At 39.7% G+C, this 13138-nt stretch overlaps 1 protein-coding gene across 1 annotated transcript in view; it reads left to right on the plus strand.

Moving 5' to 3' along the window:
- Nucleotides 1-13138, plus strand: part of CLSTN2 (calsyntenin 2) — a 634366-nt gene that overhangs the window by 231527 nt on the left and 389701 nt on the right. Inside the window, exon 2 of the mRNA XM_060010069.1 lies at nucleotides 6104-6226. Coding sequence (XP_059866052.1) covers nucleotides 6104-6226 — 123 coding nt within the window. The remainder of the gene's footprint in view (nucleotides 1-6103; nucleotides 6227-13138) is intronic.

Genomic DNA, 13138 nt, shown 5'->3' on the forward strand with positions numbered 1-13138 from the left:
GGCCCTTGCCCGTGCAATGCTCCTCTGCCTGGGACCCTCCATATCTTGTATCCCTGCTTAATTCTTACTGCTCAGGACTTAGAATCTACTTTCTCCAGGAGGTAATTCTGGATTACCATGGTGGGGTGAGTACTTCTCTCTTTTTCCATAGCGGTCTGCTTTTCCTCTTCTTACCTACCTCTTGCTACACTGGTATCGTGGATCCCTTTCTAGTCTGAGAGTCTCTTGAGGATAAGGACTTTGTTTTCGTCCCATATTTATTCAAGTATAATTTACGCACAATACAATTCACTCTTTTTAAATGTGCAAATTGATAAGTTTCAACAAAGACACATAGAGGTGTAACTATCGCCACAATCAAGATACAGAACAGCTCCTTCAACCCAGAAAGTTCCTTTGTGCCCCTTTGCAAGCAGACCCTAGCAGTTACTGATCTGTTATCTATCCTTATACTTTGGCGTTTTCTAGAATGTCATATGAATGGCATCAAACAGCATGAAGTCTTTTGTGTCTGACTTCTTTCATTTCACCAGTGAAATACTTTGGAGATTCATCCGTTTTGTCATACGCATCAGTTGATTTCTTTTCAGTGCGGAGTAGGTGTTCATTGTATGGGTATACTGCAATTTGTTTATCCATTCACTAGCTGATGGCCATTTTAGTTTCCACTTTGGCACTATCCTGAATAAAGAGTCTATGAACATTTACCTACAAGGGTTTTTGTGTAATTTATGTTTTCATTTCTCTGGGATAAATCCTAGGAATGGAACTGCTGAGCCATTTTATAAGAAATTGCTAAACTGTTTCCGAAGTGACTATATTATTTTACATTCTTACGAGCAATGGATGACTTTCAGTTGCTTCACGTCTTCATCAGAACTTGGTATTGTCCGTCTTATTTTAACCACTCTAGTAGTGACATGGTGATATCCCATAGTGGCTTTAATTTACACATTTTTGATAACTATTAATGTTGAACATCTTTTCTTGTTCTTTGCTGTTCATATATTTACTCTGGTGACAAGTGTGTTCAAATTTTTGCCTTTTAAAAAAAAACATTGTCTTATTTTTGTGTTGTAAGAGTTCTTCATAAATTTTGGATTCAAGTCCTTTATGAGCTATGCTTATATAATATTTTCTCATAGTCTGTAACTTTAAAATATTTTCTTAAAATTGTTTTCCAAGAATAGAAATTTATAATTTTTATAAAGTTTGATGAATCAATTTTATCTCTTATGATTCATGCTTGTTTTTGTCCCTTCTAATAAATCTTCACCTAATCCAAGGACACTCAGGGTTTTTTTCCTGTGCTTTCTTTTAAAGGTTTTGTAATTTTAACTCCTACATTTAAGATCATGATCTATTTAGAGACAATTTTTGTGTATGATGAGCAGTAGGATTGAAGTTCCAAAGTAACATTTAATCAAAGGACTATCTTCTCCCCCACTGAATTATCTTGGAACCTTTGTCAGAAATTGACCATATGTATGTGTGTCTATTTCTGTACCCTTCATTCTTTCTATTGACCTGTATGTCTATCTTTATGTTAGTATCACACTGTCTTGATTACAGTAGCTTTATAATAAGTCTTAAAATCAAGTAGTGTAAGTCCTCCGACTTTGCTCTTCTTTTTCAAAATTGTTTTGGCTATATCAGGTCTTTTTCATTTTCATATAAATTTTAGAATTAGCTTAACCATTTTAAAAATTCTGCTATTATTTTGACTTGGGTTGCATTGACACTTATAGATCAGTTAGGGGAAAATTTACATCTTAACTATATCGAGTCTACCAGATCATGAACACTGTCTATCTCTCCACTAAGACCTCTCCAGGTCTTCATTAAATTCTCTCAGCAATATCTTAGAGAATTTACAGATCTTGCATGTATTTTGTGAAAGTTATTCCTAAATGTTTCATTTTTTGATGCTATTATATTAATAAGTTTAAATTTCCAATTGTTTATTTCTAGTACATAGAAATACAATTGATTTTTATAGATTGACTTTCTATCCTGTGACTCTCCTCAACTCACTTATTAGCTCTAGTAGTACTTTTGTAGATTTTGCTTCATTGATGATCATGTTCTCTGAAAATAAAGACAATTTTACTTTTTCATTTCCAACTTGAGTGGGAAAATATTCACTCTTCAATCATTAAGTATGATGTTAGCTATAGATTTTTATAAAAGCTCTTTATCTGAGTGAAGAAGTTTCCTTCTATTCCTCATTTGTTGATAGATTTAATTATGAATGAATATTGAATTTTGTCAAATGCTTTTTTCAGGGACATTTTCCCCCATTTTACCGCCGATGTTTAGACTGTTTTTGCACATTTTAAGTACTCCATAGTTATTTGTTGAATGAATGAAGCTGGGCTAAATACCTCTGAGAATGTAAGGTTATACTTCAACCATTCAGAAGCGTGAGATGAGCTAGGGGGACTTCAGAGTATTTGAATGCTTAGTCATGTCAGGAGTACTAGATTTGCCTAAATGATCATGCAGTTTTTACAATATTCCCATGAAGAAAGTGTCTCCATTTTACAAATGAGGAATGAGTAATAGATGGAAAGATTAAAAAGCTATAATATTGTTGGGATGTGGGGAAGTAGTTCTGTGTTTCATTACTCAGCAGAAATAAAAAGACAATCAAGACAATCATTAAGTTCAGAAAACAAAAAATAAACAATATGATATTGCTTATATGCGGAATCTAAAAAAAATGATAGAAATGAACTTATTAACAAAATAGAAACAGACTCACAGACTTAGAGAACAAACTTATGGTCACCAGGGCAGAAGGGTGAGGTTGGGGGGAGAGATAGTCAGGGAGTTTGGGACTGACAAGTACACACAGTGCTATATTTAAAATGTATAACCGACCAGGACCTACTGTATAGCACACGGAACTCTGCTCAGTATTACTATGACACAACCTAAATGGGAAAAGAATTTGAAAAAGAATGGATACAGGTATATGTATAACTAAATCACTTTGCTGTACACCTGACACTAACACAACACTGTTAATCAACTATACTCCAATATAAAATAAAAAGTTAAAAACAATAAATGAAGGAGGCTGGTTCCAAATATAATGCAAGTTAAAATGGAGGATGATCCAGCCATTTGATGGAATGAATGAATCAAGAATCCAACTGGTCTCTATACAAGGAATGGTGTTCTTGGAATGATGGTTGGACCACTAGGAAGGAAAAGTAATCCTTGCACGATAATTGGCTCAGCCATGAATGGTATCCTTGTAGTCAAAATAATGTAAATTTAAGTTACTGGTTTGCAGACCTGAGGATTTGATCTATACACAAAGCAAAGAAGATTTCATTGGGGTTACTCATCAAAGTGCAAATGTTTATCAACCTTGACAAAGCAAAGTTGAGATAGATCTGAAGGAAGTTAGAAAGTGAGAGAGAAATGAAGAAATTTTAGGAATATGAACCTCTTTATTTTCCAAAAAGGGAATATCTAAACCCCTCTGAGACTCAGTTCCTCACCTGTACAATGAGATACGACGTCTCATCTAGAGGGGTTGTTGTGAGGATTAATGAATGAATGTAAAATGCCTAATATGTGGTAGGTACTCAACTAACTATAGTAGTGATAGAGAGGAGAATCCCCACTAATGATGCAGAAATCTCGACTTCTTAACTTCAGGGTCTGCAGAGCACCTTTCCTGTGACACTTTCACTGCCCAGAGAGCAGGGGGGTAATGAAAGAGCAGGGGCTGTGTGGCCAGTGGAGGACATCTGAATGACATGACAACCCTGTGGGCGGTGTCATCTTCCCCATTTTATAGCTGAGGGAGTTGAGATGCTGCGTGGCCAACTGACTTGCACTGAATCAGCCCTGAAGTGGCTAAACCAGGGCCACAGCCCAGCAGCCGTGACTCTAGATTCCGTTGTCTGCCACTGAGCCAATTGGTGCGTGAATCTGCAACACTGGGTAAGCTCCTGGTATATCTTCTGTACACATTTCTAATGAATAGGCCCCTAGGTTTAATTAAAGGAAAAAAAAGGTTAATTATTTTTCCCAACAGTCGCAAATTATTTACATTGCATTTGTGTTGATGGCTAATAAAAGAGCAAAGGAGTGTGGGGACAACCCAGAGTGGCTGTAATTCTTCCAGGGTCCGTAATGAAGCACTAGTTTGAATGCCAACAAGTGAGCATGGCTGAGCCTGCTGCCCCATTAAGACCTGCTCTAGGCAACGGACTCTCTACCCTGGGCATGATTCAATCATCAGAAATAGGTCTCAGAGGCCAACAACTGAGAATAGCAACGCATATGTCCATGCCCCGCTAAACGGCCCCTCGGTTAGTTCATGGTTGCTGTGGAATGGGTGACAAAGGGCAAAAGAGTGGCCCAGGTTGAGCCTACCACCAACCCTGGAACAGCTCTTAACTGACCTTTCAAAGCATGATGAAGTGGGAAGGGGACAGAGCCACTGCCACAGATCTGTTCTCAAATCTATGTATAAGCTTTTGCTTTGCCATGGCTATTGAAACAATATGTAATATGTATTGTGTGTATAATATATATTATAATGTGGGTTATATAGTGTAATGTGTATTACATATATTATGATATGAGTGTGTGTGGGGGGGCACTTTTTGGATATCATGATGTAGGAAAGAGTTTTGGGTTTTCACCAGTGTTAGTTATTAACCCTGTGGCCATCTTGGGAAAGTCACCCCTTGTGAAAGTAGTTTCTTTGTCATTTCCATAATGATCACACCTACCTCTCAGGTTGCTGGGGGGAGCATTACATATGTGACAACGTCTCTTAAACTGTGAAGCAGGTTGTGAGGATTAGCATTAGGACAGCTTTGATTATTCTAGGGCTCCCTATAATCTGTCATTTCATTTCGAAAGCAGCTACTCTGCACCCAGATTCCTCTGGGGGAAGAAAAGGACAAACCAAGGAACTCCCAGTTGAAGACTTAGATCACTACTTTAGAAAGATCACTCTTAATGTCAGTGTGGAGGATGGATTGGAATGGGGCAAGACTTCTTACTGGAAGACAAGTCAAGAGACCATTGCAGCCATTCACATAGGAGAGCTGGGCCAGAGACAAATCAAGGGGCTGGAATTAGCAGAAATAGGATATTCACCAGATAAGATTTTCACATAGGACTATTACACCAATCCTGGTACAAGTCTTAGTGCTGGTTGACTTTAAGTTATCTTGTATTCATTTGCTTGTAACAAAGTACCACAAACTGGGTGTCTTAGAACAGCAAGAATTTATTGACTCACAGTTCTGGAGGCCAAAAGTCTGAAATCAGATTGTCAGCAGGACCATGTTTGCTCTGAAGGTCTCTCTTGTAGATTTTGGTAGTTCCTTGGCTTGTGACCGCACAACTTCACTCTTCACGTGGCGCTCTCCCTGTGTGCATGTCTGTCTCTGTGGCTAAATTTCCCCTTTTTATAAGGACACCAGTCATTTTGGATTAGGGCCCACCGTAATAACCTCATTTTAACTTGATTACCTCTGTAAAGACCCTATCTTCAAATAAAGTCACATTGCAAGGTACTGGACGTTAGGACTCCAATCCATCTTTTGTGGGGGGGGGCACCTCAACTAGTAATATATATATGATATGCATTTTAAGTGTATTAATTGTACATTATAGAGTATATCATTCAGCTGATCAAATTATTGAAGAGCAACTTAAAATGCTATATAATTTAGACCATTTAGATAGACTCAGTCTTTAATGGATCAGAAAATATTAAAATGTTTGTTGTATATTTACACATTTGTTGGTACTTATCCATATACATGTATATAAAATTTAGTAACAGCTCCTAATAATGGATTGGATAAGATTGAGGTCAGAAATCCCAGCACGCAGTTGTAATCTGCTAGTTTGTTGATTGATAATGGATTTTAACTCTGAAACATCTCTGAATAGATAGTAGTATTTAAGAATTAAAGCTTTTGATTAACTTTTTAAAATATCTATACTGGGCATCTAGAAATAGAAATAATGGGATTTGGGCAATATTCATAATATTATTATGGATTCAAATAATGATCTTAAAAGTCAATCTTTTTGTTTTATTTTTTCCATTGTTTTCCAGTGAACAAGCACAAGCCATGGATTGAGACTTCGTATCACGGGGTCATAACAGAGAACAACGACACAGTCATTTTGGACCCACCACTTGTCGCCCTGGATAAAGATGCACCGGTTCCTTTTGCAGGTGAGATGAGAGCTTAGCATGGCTGGGCTCTGCTCATTTGGGAGACAAGTCGGGACACCTCCACGAAACCCAGGCTTGGGCTTCATTGCTCTTGTCACCACCTGTGGCTCTCACAGATCGGCTTGTGCTTTCAGAGCTGTGTGCTTCTTCTGATTCCTGGTGTGGATTCTGTGTCTCCTTATGGTTTTTCTCCTTGGTGTTGCCTGCAATGCAAGACCCTTATATCTTCTTGTTGTGAGAGATGGTGTATTGCTGAAGTGGCCTCTGGAGTTGGAAAAGCTGGGTCAGCAAGGCCTGTGGGGGAATTTTCCCTCTAGACAGAGGGAAAATTCTGTATCTTCTCATCGACACGAGAAGATGTGTAACCCACTGTCCCCACTACCCACATATCACGAACGGGTGAAGACTTGTAACTTGGTAGATTGACAAGAGAAAAAGGAAAGCAAAAAGGATCGGGAGTTATTTGCTCAGGGTAGGACAGACTTGTGCCCTTGAGCTTCAAAATGGGTGTGGCTTTTAGAGGAGGAATCTGGGGGCAGTGCCATTTGCCCTTGCAGCTTGAGAGCCTTCTCATTGTCATCAAGATGACCACTGCTTCCTCCTCTAACCTCCTGCAAGGGCCAGATCCCAGGAGGGGTGTGTGAAAGAAGATGGCTGTGTCTCACGTTTCCATAGATTTTGGCAAAGAAAAGGGGATGGGTGATGGCGGGGCGGGGCGGGGAGGGGTTGGACAAAGAATTTCTGAAGATGCCTACATCGTGAGTGATATTGTTAACACTTTATAACTGTCAGAAGAAAGACAGGACATTTAATGAAGGTTTTCAAGATTTCTGGAAGATTGCTTTATGATCGATGGGTGCCAGGCTGAGGTTTTTACCATGATGAAGTCTAGATTTTCTGACAGTTTGTCTGTTACATTATGAGCTACTTGGGCAGAAAAAAAAGGCTCTTTCACACTTCTAAGAGATAAGCTCTGTGAAGTCCTGTTTTTCATTACGGAACATTATAAAGTAAGGAGTGAGGGGGTGAGTTAAATGGGGAAATTCAGCCTTATGTGAAGACAAACCCATAAGCATTCTCGCAGAGCATGGGGGAGATACTCTAGACTCTCAGAAGAAGGCTTAGTCTTTATTTTATGTAGAATGGTAACCACCAAGGGTACCTAACTGTGACTTCCATGGTGTTTAGAGTTGGGACATTTCCATACATCTTCCAGCCATCCTCAGAGGTCCCAGCTCAACCAAAGGCCACTTGGCAGTGTGAATCCCATGCTGTCTTTTCCACAGTGGATGAGGTGTCTTCCCCAGACCTTCTTTACCAGCCTGGGAATATTCTAACTCATCCACTTCTTGGACATAACTATACTGAGGTTAATCAGCAATTCTCACCAACCCCCTGGAAATGAGATTTTAAAACAAACACTAGCAAAAATGTTTGGGTCATGGGAATGTTTGGACTGTCATGCACTGTGTGTTTTAAAAAATGAAATAGAGACAGCATTTAGAAGTTGGGAAAGTTTGCATAAAACCTGCAGGATTCTGGTTTATCTTGATGAATTAGATCTGAAATACAGAGTTGTGTTGTGGCTTCCCTCATTAGACTGAGCATGTGCAGGTCCTTTATTCATCTTTCCATTGAAGTATGTGACCCCTCTTTAAGATACAAGAGAAAAAACTAACGACATATTAAATGGGAAGTAAACAGATGCTTTTAAGTCACTGTAAGGTAGTGAGGCTAACACTTTTAAAGTGAGGGATGTGTCTGTTTATTCATTGTGTCCGCCTCAGTGTAGCCCTGTTCTCATCCAGTAGCGTACTAGGAAACTGAGGTCGTTGAACAAGCTGTTCTACAGTAAACTTATAAACTCTAATGTAAAGACTAAAATGGAAAAAAAAAATTCAAACAAATCTGCTATTTGAAAGTTTGGATTACAAACACTTAACCTTCCTCGGTTGTCGACCTGAAGGACAGTTAATCATTTCACCTGAAGATTGACCAAAGGATTTCCTTCAATTCTAAATCCATCAAATACTTTTAAACTTGAAGTTGTATTCACACCATCAGATGTGACCGCAGGTGTTCTGACACCTCTTGAAACTAAGATTTGCTTCTAAGCGAAGCCCTGAGCAGTTATTTCCATCTAAAGACAATCTCTACACTCCGTCTGATATTGGCAGCTACGTTTAAAAAAAAAAATCTAGCTAAATGCATCAAAATATAATCTTCCAAGTTCTTATGGGTAAAAAGTAAAGGTGCTTTTTAGAATGGTCAAAGCTATTTTTCTCAGTGTTATTTATGATTGGCTCTGAGACAGGACACAAACACTAACCAGCCATGCGTGCTGCAAAGAACATTTATCTTAAAACATTTATCTTAAAAATAAAATACTGAAGAGTTATTTCAGATCCCTATCGTTCTCATAAAATTGAAAAATTCGTATCTGCCAGCTCCATCACTTCTTGAAGTCAACTGCAGCTTTTGGTCCCCCCCTTATCAACTGCTCTGGTATTGTGTGTCAGTTTTTCCACCCTCATCCCAGTGGTCTTTATTTCCAGCTTAGCCAGTGAGATGAGCTATAAGCTCATGGGGGGATGGTTCCACCCGTATCACTTTTGCTCTGTGTTGTTTCTCTTGAGATTTTCCCTCTTTAAAAACTTTTTAAGAAAAATTTCCTACCTAAAATATCACTCATTTAAATAAAAATCATGATTGAATTTTGTGGATAAATACAAAATTCAGGGATATAAAATAGCTTTTGTTATATATCTCCTGCTTACGACAATGTGCTTATTGTAGAAAATGTGAAATCTTCTTACCCCCAGAGAGAGTCTCTGTTAACATTTTAGTGTATTTCTTTCCAGTCATTTTGCTACTCTGTTTTAATCCAAAAATAGTGATACACTTTATATTCAATATTATAACTTATTTTTCCTACTAATGAATATAAACCATTTTATTAAATACTCTTCTGCATCTCATTAAATGGCTGCATGATTTCCAACTCAATGAATATTCTATAGTTTACCATTCTTTTATTTTTTTCCAGCTTTATTGAGATATAATTGACATATAGCATTGTGTAAGTTTAAGGCATACAACGTGTTGACTTGATACACTTATATGTTGCAAAATGATTACCACTGCATAGTGTTACCTAACACCTCCATCTCCTCACATAATTACCACTTCTTTTTGTGGTGACAATATTTTAGGTCTACTCTCTTAGCAATTTTCAAGTATCTAATATAATATAATAAAATTTATTTATTATTATTTTTTTTTGCGGTACGCGGGCCTCTCACTGCTGTGGCCTCTCCCATTGTGGAGCACAGGCTCCAGACGCGCAGACTCATCGGCCATGACTCACGGGCCCAGCCGCTCCACGGCATGTGGGATCCTCCTGGACCGGGGCACAAACCCGTGTCCCCTGCATTGGTAGGCGGACTCTCCACCACTGCGCCACCAGGGAAGCCCATATAATATAATATTATTAACTCTAATCACCATGCTGAACATTAGATCTCCCAAACTCATAACTTGAAGTTTGTACCCTTTGACTGACATCTCCACGTTTCTCCACCACAACCCCTGGTAACCACCATTCTGCTGTCTGTTTCTATGAGTTCAGCTTTTTCACTGTTCACATATAAGTGATATCATACAGTATTTATCATTCTCTGTCTGACATTTCACTTAGCATGCTGCCCTCAAGGTCCATCCATATTGTCACAAAGGGCAGGATGTCCTTCTTTCTCATGGCTGAATAATGTCTGTATACATCTCCTTTATTCATTCATCCGTTGCCAGAAGGTAGTTTCCATATCTTGGCTATTGTGAATAATGCTGCAATGAACATGGGAAGGCAGATAATCTCTTCAAGACCCTGATTTCATTTCCTTTGGGTATATACCCAGAAGTGAGATCGCTGGATCCTATGGTGGTTCGTTTTTTTAATTTTTTGAGGAACCTCCATACTGTTCTCCATAATGGTTGTACCAATTTACATTCCCACCAGCAGTGCACAAGGGTTCCCTTTTCTCCACACCCGCTCCAGCATTTATCACTTGTAGACTTTTTGATGATGGCCATTCAGACTGGTGTCAGATGACTGGCAGTTTATCTATTTCAAGTCTTTTTTATTACAATATGTGTCTACATTTCTGATTCTACCATTTGGATGGATTTCAGAATTGGAATTAATGGGTCAAATATTTTAAAGTTCTGAAACCTGTTAAAATGCTTTCCAGAGAAGTTGCGTGCATGTGCGGTCACATTCACACACATCTCTCATTCCCTGACCCTGTATGGCTCATTCTGACGGTGTGGTTTCATGGCAATAAGATGGATTCACCAATTACAGGAGTCTCACTCTTTTCATCTGTGGAATAAATGTATAAGCTTCCCAGGGTTGCTGTGTTGATTAAATTTAAAGAATGTCTAGGATGCATGTTGCAAAGATTCAAGATATAGTAGAAGTTTTGTAGATTTGAGTTTACTTTCCATGATCCTTCTCTCTTCTCCTTTCATAGAGGAGATCACTGACTCATAGAGAGCCCAAGAAGGTTACTCAGTGTCCCAGAGCAGGCTAGCCGTGGGGCTGGGATTGGAGCCCAGGGCTTTCATCCTTGCTGTGAATTCCCTTTCCCTGTGATATTTGCGTTTGATTCCTGACCCAGCTGATTAGCAGAGGCGCTCTCTCTCAGTCAGTGAAACCTCCCTCAGACCTCAGTCAAGTCCATGAGACCTGACTCAGTTCTCAACCCGGTGTCTGAGCTCAGTGGACATGATCTTAGAGAATCACATACAGAAAAATCCTTGAGTCATAATGCAAATTCTGTCCACTGCTTGGCAAAAAAAATGGTAATGAAAGCAAGCTGGGCACACCGTGAGCTTATTAATTTCTACATGAGCCCCACTGAGGCCTGTTAGGAAACCGTGGAAACTTTTAAATTTGAAGGGAATTAGATTGCCTTTCAGAAGTAATAGAACTGCTCATTTGTCTACACTGGGCCAGTCTGGACTTATCTTTGGGGAGCACAGGGCTACAGAGAACGATCAGGCACAGTTGACTTCCCAGCCTGGGTGACTCTCTGAAGGCTGCCCAGAAAATTGCCTGGGGCATGATTTGGCCTGGTTTGACTAACCGGTAGTAGCAGAAGGTGCTTTTTCCTCCACGGTTGTCTCCATGGGTCCTCCTTGTTCTGTGCAGCATCTGCCCATCTATCTGCCTCCTTGCCTTTGGACTCACCCAGGGCCCTTGTTTGTGCTTTGGGCCCCAAAGCTGCCCAATGGCAGAGATCCTCCCTGGGGGTTTGTACAGCGATGGTGTCTTATAGCGAAAAAGGAATCCTGGTTGTGCGCAGTCCCAGGCTCTGAGCAGACGCACATGGTTTCACAGTTAGCCTCTGCCTTTGACCAGCTATATGGTCTTAGACAAGGTACTGAACTCCTCTGAGGGGCAGTTTCCTTATATTTAAAATGGAGGTAAACACAGTACCTATTCCTGGGTTAATACATGGATTAAATGAGATACTAATGCAAAGTACCAAGAGCGCTGGCAGCCAGGAGATGTCCAGTGTATCATAGCTCTGATGATCCTAGCAAGGGTAGTAGTGAGAGTAGTCAGAGTAATAATAATTCTCATTATCATCAATAGCCGTGTTTTATTCATTTTAGGTTGATTACAACAGTGTGATTAAAATCTGTGATGATGATGTTAAGGAAAGAAGAAAAGTAAGCTTGGAGTTTGTTCTGAAGGCTTGATGCCGTCACCCACTTGCACCACCAAGCTACGTTGCCTGTATTGTTTGGTTATGTGGCAGTCTGGGGACAACCAGTTAACTAATGCAGGGGAAAGTTGTTTGTGAATTGTGCAGAACTCTGTAAATGTTAGTTGAAAATGAACGTACCCTTACATTCTACCTATCATTTATCCCTGTGGAGTAACCTATTAGTTGCAAGATATACTTTCAGATTGCCGCAGACCATGTGCCCTTTTATTATAAGCACACACACACGCACACACACACACACACACGTGTGCCAGCACCTGCACACACAAAATTACATCCAAGCCTCACACCAACCCTGTGGAAAAAGTAGGTCAGCTATTATGATTCGGTTTTGCAAATAAGGACATTGGGACTTAGAGAAATTAAGTAACTACTCCAGGTTACCAAGCTAAGGACAGACCAGCCCTGTCACTCAATTCCAGACCCTCAGACTCCAAGTGCTGCCTTCTTTCCCCTCTGCCGATTGTCCGGTGTTTGAGGCATATGTCACTGGCTGTAGAAGATTTCCACGGTACCCGGACATAGTGTTAAAGAAAGTTGAATCCCGTGCTAATCCATTCCCTTTTAACTTTTTAATCTTTCTGATTATGTCAAGGAGAGAGGTGCAATTTGGGAGGCTCAAGATGTCTTCAGTACCCTCAAACACTTGCTAATCTCTCTTTTTGACAAAGAGCAAGCGCTATCCCAATAGCCCTCCGTAGGCAACAGCATTGCACTAGAATTTTAATAACATTCTGTTGTATTTTATTTAGATTACGCTCTATTTGAGGCACATATTGCTGGCTTTTCAGTTTTCTTTTTAAATAAATTCAATGAAGTTTTTAAAACTTAAAGAAAAATTTAAAGACATTTAAAGAAAAATGTAAGTAAATAAGTATTTAGGTAATTTATGGCAGTGGCAAAAAGCCATAAAAGAGGTCTTTGGCTGAGTACCACGTGGATACCAGGCAACAGTCACATCCAGGCCTCACTGCCCCATCCAGCAACCTCGGGATCACTGGCACCGGACACAGCCATCTTCAGTCTGTCCTGCCCCACGGCTCTCTGACCTGTGGTCCTGGCAAGCAGAGGGGCCGTCTGTGTCAGCCTCACCACGGAGGCGCCTTTGCGTTCCAAGTTG

Source organism: Delphinus delphis, chromosome 4 (genome assembly GCF_949987515.2).
Source record: "Delphinus delphis chromosome 4, mDelDel1.2, whole genome shotgun sequence".
Taxonomy (NCBI): domain Eukaryota; kingdom Metazoa; phylum Chordata; class Mammalia; order Artiodactyla; family Delphinidae; genus Delphinus; species Delphinus delphis.